Source organism: Chlamydotis macqueenii, chromosome 1 (genome assembly GCF_036417535.1).
Source record: "Chlamydotis macqueenii isolate bChlMac1 chromosome 1, bChlMac1.mat, whole genome shotgun sequence".
Lineage (NCBI taxonomy): Eukaryota > Metazoa > Chordata > Aves > Otidiformes > Otididae > Chlamydotis > Chlamydotis macqueenii.
The window spans coordinates 124,722,006-124,740,416 of NC_141556.1; the positions used below are offsets into that span (position 1 = coordinate 124,722,006).

An 18,411-nucleotide genomic window follows, 5' to 3' on the forward strand; every position below is an offset into this window, starting at 1 on the left:
GCTCCTCTTCTGTTTTCTAGGAATTTGTTGGAGAGTTTCCTATGGATTACAGGCAGCTCCGCATGCTAGATTTCAAGTGTTGGTGTAGTGTCTGATACTTAAAGCTGAGATTTTTTTCCTAGAGAGCCTTTCTTTTAGTCTCCTCATAAAATCTGAAAAATATTTTTTAAATGGCAGAGCTTCAAAAATAACACGTGACTCAAGGATAAAGGGGAGAGAGGAAAACAGTGTATCTGGTGCTGTAGCATTAAAAGTTAGATACTGAGATGTGCCAGTTTCCACTGTCAGCATTTAAAAAAAAAATTAAAAAGAAGATTTCTTCCATCTGTCACCAATTCAGAATAGATCAGGATTAGTTTTCAGTCTCTTCCTTTGGAAAGTTATCCCAAAGTCCCCTGGAACCTGTCATTAAGAAGGCTTTAAGCTTAAATGTTCTTTACTTAATTAACCAGTTACTACTAGTTCTACCTCTTTTTAGTTATCAGTAGTTATACCTCTTTTCAGTCCCTTATTGGCCTTCTATAGGTGGCTTCCTATTTTTCTGCCTTCTCAATCTGTTCCTAAAATGTAGACCTACATTAAAGACCTTATAATATCTTAATATAAGGGGGGAAAAAAGCATACTGAAGTATATTCACAGGAATTATTTCTCTGGATCTTAAAAGATAACGGTCTTATCTAGAGATGGTAGCATTTTTTTGCCTCTTCAGAGTCCCAGTTTGCTTTTTCATCTTGCAGCCTTCTAATGCGTCCAATGACGCGCCTGCCTGCAATGTACCATGTCCTACCGTCTGTTCCCCATTGAAGAAGCTTCTGAATTATCTTGTGTGTGTAGGGCTTTATGTGTAATTCAGGCTTGATTTGTTATAAACTCAGTTTTATAAATTTCATAAGAAGAGTTTTAAAAAAAACCCAGTTGCTTCTGCTTGGCATAGTAGGTAGTAATGGCCTGTGAGAGCCCTTTGTGCCAGGAGAGTTCATGTCACAGGACAGGACTGGTCCTCAGGATCTGCTGTCCTGATGGAGGTGTGCCTTGCTGTTAGGGATGGAAACCACTGCGGCATCAAAGCCTGTTCATCTGAGCAGGGTTTTATTCCAGCGCCTGAGGTAGTCTTCCACCCTTTCAGGTAGCTGTGAGAAGTTAGCCTAGAAAACAGAGAGCAGGTGGAGATGTACTGCAAAGTTATAAAATAGTTGGAATTTCCTTAGTCGCCTGGAACTTAGTGCTTAGGTAAGTCAGGCTCTTGCAGTCCATTTAAGCAGCTACAGAGCTGTCAATAGTTGAGGTGAGCTGATATCTGCCAGGATGGGATGGTCTGGGTTTAGCTGCAGACAAGTATTACTGGTGGATGATACTGCGTGAGAGCAGTGAAGAAACCAGTAACACTTACGGGTGTCTGGACCGCAGGCAACGTGTGGACAGCCTTTGCAGAGCCTCTTCTTGTAGCTGTCAGGCACAGAGTCCTAATTCTTCTGTGTCAAGGGGTGTCTGTATTTTACATGCACAGCCCTGTAGCTGCTGTAGATGACGAATGCTTCGCTTTCCTGATACGCGTAACCTCTGGCTTGGACTGCGTATGTGGTCAGAATAGCAAATATATTGTTATGCCATATGCAGCTGTGGTAGCTGTGTTTTTCGTAGATGTAATGCTGTCTGTTTACCCTCCTTCAGCCTATAGATTAAAGAATGTACTTTTCTTTTTCAGCTGAATTGTTTTACATTTTCATGTTCACAACACTTTTTGTCCTCTCCTTGGTAACAGTCTGTGGTACAGTGACTGTTCCTGATCATGAAGAGAGATGCTGCCTTTAGTTTTTTAGCATTATTTACTGAAGAATTCCTTAAGGAAAAATCAAACTTTGAGTTCCTCATAGCCTGAACAGAGGAAACATTTTGCTCCAACCTCCTCCCTGTTGGTCTTCTGGCGTAACAGTCTGCCATTCTGAATATTCAGAGACTTCTTTTATTTGCCTGTCTTTTGAGAGTATTTTGTTTTGTTTTGCTGGATTTCAGATTATTACAAGATCCTCATCAGAGGGAGCCCTTTAAAAGGGAGCACAGATGCTCTTGGACCTTCCCTTGCCAGCTTAAAAAAAATACTGAAAGCTAACTTCTTCCTTTTTATTTGCACATAGTTATTTAAATATTTGATTTAGCAATGAGTCAAAAAGAAAAAAAAAACAAACCCAAAACCCAACCTCAAAACCTCACTGGCCATGCTGAAAATCAGCGTTTCGTGAGAGCACTGTTCATGTATGTAATGTCCAGATTTTTCCCTTTGAGCCAAGCTCCCAGCTTGACCCCGGTAGCCTATCTACTTGAGGAACTGAGGAATCATTGTGGTACCTTGTGGGACGTATTGTCCAGCAATCAAGGGAACATGGCCTGTGTGAGATACAACAAACACCGCAGGAGAAGACTGATATTTCTCTTCCAGACATATCAATGTCCGCTCCCAAGTGTATCTTTATTAGCCCGTTGAGCTGGTGATTTTTTTTTCCACAGAAATCAACACTTTATTTCAGTATCTGAGTCCTTGCATCCGTAAGATTTACCTTTTTGTTTAAAAAAAAAAAAAATTTAAACGAATTTTCTGTTGAAAACCAACTCTCTATATATGTATATATATTTTACAACTCTGAAATTACATTTTAAGCAAAATTTGATGAAATCTTCACTTCCCATTGAGTCACTCAAAATGTCACATCACAAGAGCATCCAGAGCAAACCAGAATTTCCAGAATGAGGATTCTGGAAATGCTGCATTTGTTTTCATTGGATATAAGGACACAATTTTTATGAAGGATGTAATTTTTTGACCACTTCAAGTGAATAGAATTTAAAAAACAACCACCCAAGGCCTTTGGTCTTTTTATGTGTGCATACTACAAACAGTATTTTAATATAGTGCTCATCCTAGCACTAAACACATGATTATAGTAGAAGCAAATGCATTTGCAATGGAACAAGATATTTAGGAGCAGTCGATGACTACAGTAAGGTTCCTGCGCGTGTGTTGGCAAAGGTGTTTGCAGCCTCTTGTTAACTTCACCAGTTTTTCCCTTGACTGTTGCTGTGTTACAGGACTTCTGCCTGGGTTGAGCCGGAGCCACGTGAACAACTTCCACTTTTATTGCCAGTCTGGAAAGGGAAAAATAAAACAAAATCAGTGGTGGAAAGTGTTTTGCTTTGGATTTGCTGTATCTAAGATATCTGCATTTGTACATAAAAGGGAGCAGAGTTGAATTGTACTTTAGAGAGCTTTTCTGGACTAACACCAGCTTCTGCGTCCATGCAGTTTCCATCCCACTACTGACTTTTGTGAGAGTAAACTGCATGGGCACGCATGTTTCTGGCTATGGGACTTCACCAAAATGAAGGAAACGCCTTATGCCAGGAGTAGTGTTTGATTTGTCATGCAGTATTTGCTGGCACATGAAACAGGTTTTATTTTGTTATCTGACTATGTAAAGTTTTCTATGTAAAGCAATCATTTTCCAGCCATTTTGAAACACCTTTGTGGCTTGGTGTCAGCTGCAGAGTTTCTTCGTCGTCACGTTGGGTCACAGAAGACAGGGGAGGAGGGAAGAGATTATCTTTTGGGAAGAGAACCCGTGCCTTCATTTTCCTAATCAGATTTGTGATTTTTCTGTAATTAGATGGTTTTATTTCGCAAAGCATAAGCTTCTGCTGGCATGCAAACTTCAGACGTCTCTGACCTCTTTTGAACTTGCTAATTCTGAGGCGTTCTGTTCTGCATTTCAGCTGCGCTTTGATTATGACGACTTTGAAGGAACTGTTCTTTGATGGAATCCTGTATGAGGCATCTCTCTTGAAGCAAGCTGAAACCTGTGCTTTGAAATATGATGTTTGCATCTTAATCAATACTGAGACACAGGGAATTAATCTGTGTAGAGCCCTGAGGGGATCTCCTTGGTACGGGATTACTTTCTGTGCCTGAAAGACCTTACACCTGCAAGGAATTGAAACACAACAGTGGGGTGGAGCTTGTGGGTGTGTGTGTAAGCTCAAATCTGTGCTATCCATATTCCCACATAAAGGGAAATTTCTAAATATCTCAGGAAGTTAATCATCTGGGCTACTAAAATGCACATAGGATTATTAACTTGGTCTGGATGAGTGAGCTGTGTTTGGATTCAGGAACATGCCATGACTGTCTTGGTATCCTCTGCTTCTCAGTTCAGCGCAACTCTGGCTGAATAGAAGATTGTCGGGTTTGACTTGCTTTCCCATGCCTTCCGTGCCTTGGGAACTACTGATTGGGTCAAGTGGGAGACTGCAAAGTGGTGTGGCCAGTGGGAACATTCTTTGAGGAAAGAGGAGGGCAGTTGATGCCTTTTGAGTTACTATGCATGTTGAAGACTGCTTAATATGAGAAGTTGCCATTAGATTATCTGCATTTAAACATGTTAATTAATAGCAGTTGCATTTATATATCAAGCCACCGGTAGGAAGGTTCAAGGCAAATCGGTCTCTCTGGCTATTTATTAATTGATTTTGCTGACTTATCCTCTGGTATTTATTCTGCTTTGATTTCTGTAACAAAATAAATTTTGTATGTTTTTTTTAAGCCTTACAGGCCAGATGATACAAAACATCTGAGTGTGCAAGCAGTTTTTAAACAAATGCTGAAATCCCACCAAAGCCAATGGCATTTAAGCATGAGCTTTGCAGAACTGGGGCATAATGTTAAACCAGTGAAGAATATGAGATGAAAAACCTGACTTTCCATTTTTACTACCATCATAAAATGAGTGCAAGTATTTTCACACACAAAATAAAGCCCTCTACTGTGAAGATTGTGACCATTTTGGGGGCCTTTTTTGCCTTCTCAAGTACATCTTCCAGTCTGCTGTGGTCTTAGTGTGACCTAGCCCTGCCGCAGTGCAACAAACTCTACAGTCTGCTGCACGTAAAGCTAAGTTTTAAAATTCATGTATTTGTTATGGCTTCAGGTACTGTGGAATGTAAAACTGAGGCAAAACATTGCAGGAACTAAATCCAGATGTTACAGACTTATTGGTGGAAGCTGGTCATCCTCTTCTTACATATGCTTAAACTGATCAGTTGTTTGAGTATGGAAGGAATTCCCAAGCACTAGCACTGCCAAGTCCACCACTAAACCATATCCCTAAGCTCCGCATCTTTTAAATATCTCCACGGATGGTGACTCCACCACCTCCCTGGGCAGCCTGTTCCAATGCTTGACGACCCTTTCGGTGAAGAAATTTTTCCTAATACCCAATCTAAACCTCCCCTGGCACAACTTGAGGCCGTTTCCTCTTGTCCTATCACTTGTTACTTGGGAGAAAAGACCAACACTCGCCTCCCTACAACCTCCTTTCAGGGAGTTGTAGAGAGCAATGAGGTCTCCCCTCAGCCTCCTCTTCCCTAGACTAAACAGTCCCAGTTCCCTCAGCCCCTCCTTGTAAGACTTGTGCGCCAGACCCCTCAGCAGCTTCATTGCCCTTCTCTGAAGGTGCGCCAGCAACTCAACGTCCTTCTTGTACTGACAGGCCCAAAACTGCACACAGTATTCAAGGTGTGGCCTCACCAATGCCAAGTGCAGGGGTATGATCACTTCCCTACTCCTGCTGGCCACACTATCACTGATCCAAGCCAGGATGCTGTTGGCCTTCTTGGCCACCTAGGCACACTGCTGGCTCACATTCAGCTGGCTGTCGACCAAATTGGTGTTGTATTTAAGACTTCAAGCTTCAGTAGAGCGTAAACTGGAACATTGACTTTTGCTGCTGACTTTTACAGTACGTACCTCAATTTTAGGTAATCCTTATAAACCCTGAGCAAAAGAGCATGAGAAAGAGGAGAAAAGTCTTAAGAAACTCAGTGGTGTAAATTGACAAAATAGCATCACCTAAAAAATCTGAACTTTTATTAATGTATTCTGCAGGACTGTAAGTACCGTGGATATGAAACTCTTCGCTCTGTCTGGTGGTAAGCTAGGGAGGAGAGCACTGCTGTTCGAACAAAGCCCTGCTTACAGGTGAGGTGCTGTAGCCTCTTGTACTTAAGTGCCTGAACTTGTCCTGTCTCAGGGCAGTAAACTAAAACATTTCTGATTGGTTTAATGAGCTATGCTATTGTTGTCTATAGCTTATTTTCAGTTGAGCCAACTCAGAAAGAGCGAAGATATTCCTGTGTCAGTCCAGGGGAAAACAAGGTGGCATAGCTGTTCTGCCTCTTGCAGCCCACATTCCTTCTTTTTCTCCATTATAAAGGATTTATAGCACAGTAGCATGCTAAATGTTGTTCACATATACACCTGCATAGTCAGTGCCTGCCTGGGCATTATGTTCTTGTGCCCTGATCCTGCCAGCTGACCTGCATGGGTGAACCTTTGCAATGGGGAGAGGAGTCCTGTGTGCGTGACCCTAAATTTGCCCATGTGCAGTCACTCACATAGTCAGCGGCATCCAACAGTGGAGCACCAGAGTCCTCGTTCCCTTTGCCGTGCAGGTCATCCCAGCAACCCTGGTGAAGAACTTCAAGTGAATAGCTCTGCTAAGGTCTGTATGCAGCTGCAGGCTTTATTGTTGTGTTTGTCACTTACTGATGCTTTTGTTTTCCTTTTAACTTTTTTTTTTAAAAGAAACCTTTAAGTCTTGCACGGGTATTGATTTTTCTTTTGTGCATTTTTATTATTATTTTAAAGCTTGCCTTGCTGCTGCTTGTCAGAAATAAATGATCCAGTGAGAAAATGCCTGATTTCAGGCTGGAGAAGGTGCAAAGTGTTTTGTTGTTTGTAGGATCAAGATGGCTACACAATTATTAATAGCTCTTCCAGTTCTGGAGACCTTTGAGATGGTAGGGCGGAACGGAAAGATTGTTTTCCAATTAAAGGTGAATACCATGTAATATCTGAAAGGTTTTATTGTGAAGGGTGCCTACCCATTAGAGAGGTTTTGCCTGCCATGGCTTGAATTGGTGTGCCTGACAAGTGTGGTGAAGTTTGGGATCTTATTGTCTGGAATAGTGTCTTTCTATCCGCTAAGGATCTGTGGTGCACACAGGAGTAACGTACTTAAGAAAGTCCAGGTTTTGAGAAAAACTGAAGGACAGCAGAAGTCTTCTTAAAACAACTTCTGCAATCTGGTAGCATTTTTCTTCCTTCTCTGGCTCAGCAAACACCAACAAATTGATTGTCGCTCTTGTGTAGCAATTGTACTCTCCTCTCAAAGCTTTTGCAGACTTATTAACGAACAGGCAAAGGGGAGGAAGATCAGATCCTAGAAATATAGGAAGTATCTCGCTGAACACATGTTTGGCTGTGTCTATTTAATCTATCTATCTTGTATTGTATGCAGATATGAACATGTCATTGTGATCTGTGCTCATCCATGAAGGCAGCTATATCCTCTGCTTCCTTCCCAGGAAAGCAAACATGTGGAAATGGAGCCATCACAAGAAACTGAGAATAGCAGGCTCCACTGGGTGCAGATTGTGGTCCTAAAGCAGTGGAATACTTCATCAGATGTTTGATGTTGAGTGCGGACATCTGTAATCAATTTTGAGTGAGTTTAGGGTTAAACAAGTGGTCTCGTTTAGGCTGGTGAGATCACTTCAGGGGGTACTTAAGTGTTTTGCTGAATTAGCTTGAAGGGTGGCATCAGGACACTTGGAGTGGATTTGGCAATCACAAAACGCAGGCAAAACTGATCCTGAAATGGTCTGATTTAGGTTTTGCGCAAATGGGTAACTGTTGTGTGTCTGAGTGCCCCATTAGCTTGCTGGTTTGAACACTGAAAGTAAATGTGTTCTCTTAACGATGGATTATTCTTGCGTGAGAATTTTTACTTCGTCAGAAGGCTTATCAGCTTACTGTCATAGCTCCTCCCGCCCTGTCTGGTAGTCATATGCGTGGATTTATTCATTTGGCACAGACTATTGGGTTTGTGGAGATAGACTGGGCTACATATTTTCTGCTAGGTTGCATGTAGTTTCATTAAAACTCTGTGCCCCAATAAAATGTATGTAAAGAGAAAGCTTTCCTGTGCATCCCCCAGTTATAAAAATGTAGTGATTATTTTGTGAATGACTAAATCATCTTTTTTTCCTAACATAAAAAGAATCATCTAAGTCCATAGATTAATCTCATAATAGATTAATCTTAAAATGAAAGTGTTACTTCGTACGTTTTCCTTGTCGTCTGCCAGAACAAAATCCACAGCTGTTTTTTGCAGGAACCTGCTATGCCCCGTGAACAGAGTATTGTTTCAGTGCAAGAGTAGTGAATAACTCTTTAAGACCAATTTTTGTTAGAAGACTTTCAAAAGCATTTAATCATTTCTTGTCTAAGGAAAGGTACATACATAAGAGCTCACATAGCTCTAACATTTACTAATTTTAAAGGCTAAAGTTGCTGTACACTAAAATTTGGATGATTAAGAGTGGTAACACTGAGATAACAGTTTTATAACCCTCAAACTGAGTAATTAGTTAAGGGTATCCCAATTTCTGACAGAATAATTGATGCTTAGAGAGATGTTCATTTACATATCAAGCTCTCCACGAAGCCCTTGGGGATTACAGCTTGCCCTTTATGTTATACAGTCAGACTTCAAGGGCAAAAAAGTTTAATGTTTTTATGTTGAGATGTTTCTCAGATGTTGGTGTTTAGGCATCAAAAATTCAACCACAGCAGTAAAGATAAAAAATTCCAGAGAACTGGCTCCTAAGTGATAGGAAACCTGTGCTACATATAAAGCCCTTGATTTCAGGGGAGAAGCTGTTTGGAAGTTCGTTTCATCAGGTCCCAGATGAAAGCCTTCTGAAAACTGGTGGAAGGATTCCCAGGGATAACAGTAAGCTTTGAATCAGGCCCAAGATGAATTGTGGGGTTTTGCTACTTTTATGGTACACGTGAACACAGCTCTCTTGATTTTTCACGTGCAGGAGCCTAAATGGTTCACGTCGATGCAGTATTGGTGCAAGGTTTTGGTCTGACGTGGAGCGCACGCATCTGCCGCTTCCCTGCGGTTCCCAGAAGGAGCTGCCGAGTGCTGCAGGCCGGTCGCCACGGGTCCTGGGCGCCAGCGCCTGATGGGCAAGTGATGCGGTGGGTGGGAAGGGTCACAGGAGATGCAAAGAGTCTCATCCTCAGCAGTCCGAAGCCTTGGGAGCAGTGCTGCGGCTGATGCTGTGGAGGGCACTGCCTTTCGGTAGACGGACTGCATGCACTAAAGCTGCTCCCGTGGGGCAGCTGCAGGTACGTGGGCCGGGTTTTTCTCCTGAGACTGGTAGAGTAAGAAGGAAAGCTTAACTTGTTTCTGGGCAGTTGATTTTGGTTTTTTTAAATAAGAAGCGGAATCTGTTGACAGATGCTGACAGTAATTTTGGAGAGACAAACGCTGTTTTGGTAGCTCTTTTATTCTTATGCTGAATCAGCCTAGCCATTAACGTCTCTTGGGTTTAATTTCTGCAGAAAATTCTTGTGCTTTGCACATAAAATTAGTAGCTTATTGAGGTTCCTGAATTATTTAATTTAGCCTAACTTTAAGCAGCAGCTTCTACAGACCGTATTCTCAGACCTCAACAGATGGTGAAGAAATATCCCCTTAGCTGTAATTTGAGATACCACGTGTGAGAAGCTCCTGTAACGTAGTGCTGAGCCTCCTTAGTACCACAGCCTATTGCATGCAAGGTTTTTAGAAAGATTTCTCAGAGGGGAAATTTGTATGAGCTCTGCTTCTTGGAGAAGACTTATCTAGAATTTAGGCTGGACTTCATGCTATGAAGCACAACTGCTGTGTTTTATTGATGGATTACTTGAATGGTGATGCTCCAGATGGTTTCTGGTTTTTATGAAGCAGATTCTGCCTTTATTTTAAGTTTTTAACTGTTGCACAGGTTTTTGAAAGTACAGAACCGTACTATTTCTTTAGTTTGAACAACAGAAGACTGCATGATACCAAACTGTGTTTTTGATTTGGGTATAACTTGTGTTTGCAGGTTATGTACCTCAATGTTTTGTTCTTGGTGTGAAGATCATACAGGTTGTAAAAGAGAGTTGTTCTTGAGTTATGCACATTTTACTTCTGCTGTTTGGCCTGATGGCTGTTAACAGCCACTGACGCTATGGAACCACTTTATAGTGAAACCTTTGAGGTACCCCTTCACCTGTACCTCCTCTGTTCTCACTGCTCAGTAGATCAACTTCATGGTAGGTGGGCCTTCTGTAACAGAATAGCTGTGACTTGACACGTGTAGCGTCGCATTGCACAATATTGCTCTAGGAGCAGTGAAAGAGGTTTACTATTTCACTTGATTATCAAATAAATTTGCCCCTTCAAAATTCACTATAAACTGGGTCTGCTACAAATCTGAGCTTCAGAGAAGCCCGTACTGATGGCATTGCATAGATTATTGCATCCTAATCTTGCATGTCTCTTCGCAAAACTTTCTTTGATTCTTAATTTATATTTCCTTTCTTGCTGCAGTTTTTTTCTCTGTTTTGTATTGTAGGATCGGGATATTCACCCCTTGAAGATGACGAAGATGTGTATACACGCAATAGATATAGAGGTGAATGCTTTGCTTATGTGCTAAAGAGGATCAGCTGATTGCTGAGAGAAAGCTTCGCTCTTTTTCTTTTCATGGATTACAAAGTCTTGGTGATCCAGCTCCATGGTTTTTCTCATGGATTTTTAGATTGAGATTTAATTTCTACTCTTTTTAACAATGGAAATTAGACCAAGTACTGATCACCAGTCTTTTATGCACCTGAGTAAGTAACTTTTGCACAGTCTTTGCTTCTGGAAGATCAGGTTGTTAAATCATGAAAATCTAGGAAGAGCTTCTCTTTCTTCTTCATACATCCTAACAAAACCATCAATGGTAAGCTGTCTGAAAACCTGAGCCTACTGATGGTAATGTATAGAAGCACATGCAAGAGAACTTGATTTTCATGACTTTTTTTTTTCCTCCCGTAAAATTGTTCACATTTCAGGTTAACCTGCTGCCTGAAATGCCAAGTGAAGTGTGTTTAACAAATGAACATGTACGTTCCAAAAACAAATTATGTTGCTGGATGAATGAGTGAATGGACTGGTGTGTTTATAAAGCAAATTCAGCTTTTCTTCCCTATTCTAGAAGATTTTGCCATTCAGCAAGATTGAGAAGTTTGTTGCCACTACCAGTAAATCTTCCATTTACTATGTCCATTTTCTTAAAAAGTCTGCTTCTGTCAATTCCCATCTCCTCTGCCAAAATACCTCAGAAGCCCAGACAGTAAAGAAACTTAGCATTTCATTTGTCACTCAGTCATCTAATTTGTGGACATGCCAGAATTGTAATGTAATAATTTTGATTATTTGAAAATACTGGGCATTGGTGTCTTGTTGTACGTTATTGATTCTCTGCAAAGAATCAATGGGCCTTGTAAGAGGTAAGTCATAAAGTAATTCAGACATTTATGAACAACAAAAAGGAAAGCACAGATGCTATAGCTGTGTTGCTGTTTTCATAATTATGTCTTATGTTCCTTTATACTGCAGTATAAAATTTTGTTTTCTAACACATGCAGAAATATTTCTCTAAAGCTTTATTTAGGTAAGCACATTTTTCTTTGCTGTTTAACATGTAACCCTCTGCAGACGCATAGAAAAAGAATTCCAGAGATCATGAAGATAAACCAATGCAAATTCATGCCAGGTCAAGCAAGTAGTTAAAATGCAGATTCTGTATAAATTCCTTTTATATGGTGATCCAAAACGGATTATACTCATGTCAGCCAAAATGTCACCAGAGTAAGTGAAACATAGTGATTCATTCACGCAGATATTAAAAACTGCCCTGAGTTTGGAAGTGCTACTGCCAAATGTTGAAGATCAGACAATGTGAATTTAAGAGTATAAAGCGTTGGGGCAGAAAAGGCTAACTCTTCATTAGCATACTTATTTAAGTTGGTATTGGGGGGAGGGGGTGGAAAAAGACAAAGCAAGGGCTGAGTAGCTATGTTCATTGCTTCTCCTTATATGTGCAGTCCGGCACTTTGGATATGACCCATTGCTCAGCAAATAAAACTTCCCAGTAACAAATAATTAAATTAATTTTCTTAACTGATGTTAACATACGTAAGCAGCATTGTTTTTTCTTTGCACAAATACTGACTAAACAGTGCAGGCGAGCACACAAATTCATCCTCTTTGGCATCTCCAAACAAAACATTGCAGTTTACTGGGGGGGTGGATCGACCTCCTACCAAACCCTTTTGTCTTCATCTGGATGTTTTTCAGCTTGCTCAGCTTTCCAGAGAAACATCGCTGAGACTTTCTGTGCCCACAGCATTTTTGACAAGTTTTTCCCTTCCTCCCTGGTGAACCCTCAGCTCTGTTCACTGATGTACCAGCAAGCAACAGCACAGCCGGTCACTTTGCATGCTGCTTCTGAAGGAAACGCTCGGCTGAGGCTGGTCTTTCAACCGGACTGAGGGCCTGCGGGAAACGATGCTCTAGAAAATGCTTTCCTTGTTGCCACTTGGCATGGCTGGCTCAGGTCATATTTGATGAGAAAAGGCTTCCCAAATACAGTAGTTTCTGTGATCATCACAGCTCTAGTGCCACTGCTCTGGTGATCCTAATTTCTAATACGTTTTCTCCCATACTGTAATGATCAAACAGTAGCCCTAGCTGTAGAAGCAACTTTGTGGCTTCAACCATTTCTGCTTGCTGCCTGTTTTCCAGTGGTTTCAAACGCGGGATTGAGTCTCTTTTTACTACTGAGTGATAATGCAGGCTATTGTATCGCTGAGGAATGGTGCAAGCTTTCTATTTTGTTTCTATTAAACAAACAAAAAAAACACTACAGGGGTCCTCGTACCTGAAAACTCAGATTTCAGTTAGGTGAACGGAGCCCAGTATGGATGGTGAAGCTCCAGAAGAGCTGCCTGGGAAACCCATAGCTTTTCTTATTCCCAAAGCCTTCAGGAACACAACTGATCTTGTCTTGAGGCCGGGAATAGCTTGTGTGACCTCTCGGGGCCCCATCCAGCCCTGATATTCCATAAATACTCCATGTAGCTGCCTAGCCTTTGAAAACCAATATGTGCCTTCACTTAAAAATAAACAAACTTTGATCTGAAACTTTGTTGTATCGTTTGATGTGCTTTCAGGCACATAAGGTTTTCAAATTAGCTGGAGGTTTTTTTCAGTGATATCAATTGGTCTAAACCCAGGTATTTGCCCCCGTTATAAACCCTGCCTCACCCACTCTCTTCTAATCACATTCAGTTCTAGGCTGAGCATAATAACATTTGAGATCAAACAGATGTTCCTCCTAAGCTCTTCAAGTTATCTACATCCAAAAGCATGTCTGTTTTTGTTTTTCTTTCTGACAATATCATTTGGTCCAGTGAAAGATGTATTACCCCTGTCTAGGAGCTTCGCTCTATTTCTCTCTGTAGACCACCATAGCTGCAACAACACTACAGGAAGGGCTTTTTTCTTTTTCAATATTCTGTTTGTGCGTTAAACTGCATTTATTAGCTGTTAGCTGCTTTTTCTTAAATATCTATGCAGTTCTACTCAAGGCATGCATGTTTGTAAAGCCACAAAAATATGCAGAAAAACTCAGGCAATTTGCAATACGTGAAACAGCTGCTTTGCCCCCCCTTTTTTTTTTCATTAGCCTCTTGATCATGTTGCAAAGTGTATTCATCTTAACACCCTTTACAAAGGGAATCAGCCACGTGCATTTGCATCTTATGTATGTGGAAAACCTGAGGCATAAATATCTTGAACTGGTATGCCGAAGGATTACCTGTCTGGCTGGGGCAAAAGCTCAGCCCACCTGTGTCTTTATTCCCCCTGTTGTGCCACTTCAGTCAGTGTTCTCCTAGTAACTTCAGGTTTAAACTCTTCTGCAGAAAAATTGAGGCCTCCTCCTTAGTTAAGGAGATCCTACAGCAATTGGGAAGAGCTTTTTTTGAAATAATTTGTGGATAAATAATTCAGCTCTGGAGCCCCCAACATAAGAAGGACATGGACTTGTTGGAGCGAGTCCAGAGGAGGGTCACGAAGATGATCAGAAGGCTGGAGCACCTCTCCTATGAGGACAGGCTGAGAGGGTTGGGGCTGTTCAGCCTGGAGTAGAGAAGGCTCCATGGTGACCTTATAGCAGCCTTCCAGTACCTAAAGGGGGCCTGCAGGAAAGATGGGGAGAAACTCTTTAGCAGGGCCTGTTGCGATAGGACAAGGAGTCATGATTTTAAAATAGAAGGAAGCAGATTCAGATTGGACATTAGGAAAAAAATTTTTACAATGGGGGTGGTAAGGGGTTGTGCAGAGAGGTGGTGGATGCCCCATCCCTGGAAACATTCAAGGCCAGGTTGGCTGGGGCTCTGAGCAACCTGATCTGGTTGGAGATGTCCCTGCTCCTTGCAGGGAGGTTGTACTAGATGGCCTTTAAAGGTCCCTTCCAACCCAAACTATTCTATGATTCTATGAAATAATTGAAGTTTAGAGTCTCAGAGCACGAGAAGAGCAAGTGAGACAGAAGAGCTGGAAATTTTGGGGATGAGACTACTGAAAGGGAGATTATGGAAAATCTGTTGTTAGCTCAGGAGAAGAAGGATTTCTCCAGGAGCTGGATGAGACAGAGGCTGCCTCCATGAATCCAAACATGCGTGGCTTCCCCACAAGAGCGGTCGGAGGTGGTGCCTGAGACTGCACTGGTGGCAGTGGGATAGGCAGCTGAGGAGGCTGCAGAGATGGGCGCTGTTGTCACTCATTACTTCAACAGTAGCTGGTTGACTTCTGTTCTTGTTAGTTCACACTCCTCGCCTGCTCTCCCAGTTTTAATTTGGTTCATAGCAAGCATGAAAAATGTGAGCCACTGTGAATACAGCCCCTCCACAAAGTGGCCCAAGTCGGTTGATGGAGGGTTTTTTAATGTCTTCTGGTAACTATGGGATATAGATTAGGGTGAAAGACAGGAAAGAGTTCTAAAAAACAAAGAACAAAAACCACTCTCCACCAAACTGCTTTTTCATAATTGTAAGGTAGATAGTGGAGGATGTATTTGACAGTATATTTGGAAAACAGGACCATAAGCGGAAAAAAAACCCCAAAAAAACAGAAATGGGATGATTGTGTGTCTGAGCAAAAAAGCTGAACTGCACTCTGGCCCTAAGCTGCTGTGTGCTGTTAGACCAGTCTGCTCGTTTCCTGTGCCTCCGTTACTGCTTATTTGGTGGCACCGGGAATAATGCTACTTACACATCTTTGTATCAGGTTTTCACATGTATTGATGAAATACAAAAATAAGCATGTCACGGTACAATGCGACTGCTACAGAAACAGACTAGTCTAGAGGAAAGTGCTTTTGGTTTCATCAAAAGCTTGACAGTTAGTCTCCAGTTTTAGTCCTCAGATGCTATTTGTGTTGAATCAGGACCAGCAGAGCAAAATATAGGTGCAAAATGTAGTTTTCACTGGGAAAGTGTAAATATGTCCTAGAGACATTGTACACTGAATATAAATATCCCATGTGTGAGAAATACAACAGACTCTATTGATTTTTCTTTATTTATATGTGGGGCTCATCCAAATCTTGTAGGAAAATGTACATAATAACTAAAAGAATTAAGAGCTAGATGTGAACATCTGCCAAAGATGATTGAGAAATTATTTTTAAATGTGTCCTGTGACTTTGTAAGGATGAAGGCTAAAACTCTTTGTATTTTGTTGGAGGAGGTTTTTTTTCCCATCTTTCTTGCAGACTTAGAAAGTTTTGTCATGTACCTCCCACATGTCACACATTGTCACACAGGATTTTGGGACCTGTCATCTTTCTCTTTTTGCCTTGCAGTCCCTCCCTCCCTCTCTCTTGATATGTCCTTTTCAAATCTCGGAGCTAAGAAGGAATAGGCTTAGTCACTCCTTGTGTAGGAAACTCCTACTGAGAAGCTGTCCACTGCAGAAAAAGCACGACTTTCTTGGTGCACCCTGTTGTCAAAGCTACACAAAGATTTTGAAGCTTTGGCTGGGAAGGGAAGTCTCTATTTGGCAGGGAACCCATGGTATTAAATCCTCACAAGAAGACGGTAACCATATCCAGAGTATTTTGAAGTGCAGCCCTGACCCGTTATTAAAGGTTCAGTTTTATGTACATGTGTTTCCCTTTTCCCCATGGATCTGGTAGGAACATTAGCCATGAAGTGCCAGCCAAATGCCAGCTTTCCTCTGACTTGGCAGAGCCATCCATGTCACTGTCCTGCATCCAGGAGCAACTAGAAGGTGCTTCTACTTCAAGCTGGATTTCTGTGATATTAGGAAACGGTAGTCCTGCACCCATCTTTTGAGGTGAAAAGTGTAATTCATGAATTTGAGAATATTTAGAACTGGATTTAAATTTCTGCAGCTTGTGTTCCCTTTTCTGAATATGTGCCAAGTATATAGGACGCTCATGAGTGAACATCGACACCCTCAGAAGGATCGGACAGTAGGAAGTGCAAGGGTTTGTGCTGTCAAATATATGCATTGTGCCCAAACGCATGTTACACTTGGAAGCTACAAATCACTGCCAAAAACAGAGGAATAAGATCAGATCTTTCTCGAAAGCTCTTCCCTTAGTCTATTGGATTGGGCGCTTGCCTTCAGATTTAATCATGGCGATGGTATTGTGCCCATTTGCTGGCAGAAGGCTGTTCTATTGGCGACATGAAGAGCATTTGAGCATTTTGGTGTGGCACTGCAGAACTGCTGAGAGCAGTGAAGGAGCTGCAGTTCTTGCACGCTACACAAGTTCCCGTTCAGCCTTGGTCCTGGGTGCCGACTGGGAAAATAACCTTGCGAAACTGGAGCCACACTTCAACCCTGAGCGGTTGTTCTGACGCGTGGAGGATGTGTACAGACACGCTTGGCGTACGGGCACTATGATTTCTGTAAGTGACGGCCTCTCTAGCTGTGGGAGAGCTTGAACTGTCACAGAGTTCAGCCAAGGCAGCGTCCTTTACTGCACAAACCATTATGGAAGTTTTTTTTTATTTTAAGTGGGCAGTGAGAGAGCTCAGTGTTGTAAAGATTACAACTACAGCTAGACCAAAGGTGTTCTTAATGCAAACTTTTATTAACAAAGAGAAGTTAGATGTAACAATTTAAAAAACAAGAGGGGAAAAATGGTCTGATTGTCATCAAACGTCCACATGGTGGCACACTTATTCCATAGACCAAAAAAACACAAAACATCTACTTTCCCCCCAGTCTAATGGCTACAATCTTTAATGTTTGTAATAAAAAAGAGCTGCCAATCTTTGAAGGGCTGACCACCTACTTTGTGAGACTTAATACACCTTGCTGCACAGCTATTTCTCCACTTTGAACATTGGTGGCTTTATAAATAAGACTTTTTTTTTTCTTGTTTCTTCTCTGTGACCTTGAATAAAGAAAGTACTTTTATGTTTATGTCTGACCTTTTACATTGTGCAAACTACTGTGAGTGTTTTTATGTTCTCTGTGCTAGAAACACCATGGTGCTCCCCCATTAAGGTGAAACATGGTTATGCAAACTGCAGGACACCTCAAGGGGAATATTACAAGAATGTGTTGGGGACAAGATGTGATATTCGCTGTCAGAAAGGCTATGAACTGCACGGCCCTCAGCACCTAATTTGTCAGTCAAGCAAACGCTGGTCTGGGAAAGTGCTGTGCAAACGTAAGTAGCTGTGAATTCTGTGTGTGCGGCTTGCACCTCAGATTCAGCAGACAATAAACTTTACTTGCCTTTGAAACGGGTTGTTTGGGATTGTTATTGATATTTGCATTTTATTAGCAACCTGATCTAGTTGGGGATGTCCCTGCTCCTTGCAGGGGGGTTGGACTAGATGACCTTTGAAGGTCCCTTCCAACCCTAACCATTCTATGATTCAATGATTCTATGATTTTAAACATTGACAGTATACTTGGATATGTATGTTGGTTTGTTGCTGAGGATCTTACAGTGGTACGTTGCATGGTAAGTATCATGAGAGGTACAGATCCTCTTGGCAGAGGACGAAGATGGGGAACGTTTTATAAGGGTGGGCTTTTGATTTGTGGGAATGATTTTATGACAGAGCCATAAAGCTGCTTTAGATACTGCTCATCTTGGCTTTTATGAGTTGACACAATTTGTATCAGGTGTCTAAGTGGGCTCTTGCCACAGAATACTTTCCAAGAAGAGAGGAATAGGTACTTTTAATCTTTTTCTCATACAAATACTGCATTAGGCCACTGTGTATGTAAAGTTGAGTTTGAAATGCAGCTAATAAGAACAGTGTGAAAAGCCCCATTTGGAATATGGCTTTCTCTATCTTGTTTGCTGGCTGCATCCTTATTTCTTTGTCAGAACCCACATTCATATTACTTCAAACGAGGATAACAGGTTTCCAGAAA

General features: G+C 41.5%; 1 protein-coding gene across 2 annotated transcripts in view; it reads left to right on the forward strand.

Moving 5' to 3' along the window:
• SRPX (sushi repeat containing protein X-linked) overlaps positions 1 to 18,411 on the forward strand; it is a 49,339-nt gene that overhangs the window by 15,491 nt on the left and 15,437 nt on the right. The window contains exons 2-3 of one of the 2 annotated variants that reach the window (XM_086740163.1): positions 10,505 to 10,564; positions 17,501 to 17,692. In XM_086740163.1, the coding sequence (XP_086596289.1) occupies positions 10,505 to 10,564; positions 17,501 to 17,692 (252 nt within the window). Of the gene's footprint in view, positions 1 to 10,504; positions 10,565 to 10,643; positions 10,767 to 17,500; positions 17,693 to 18,411 lie in introns of those variants that run through there. The other variant, XM_086740164.1, reaches the window with a different exon arrangement.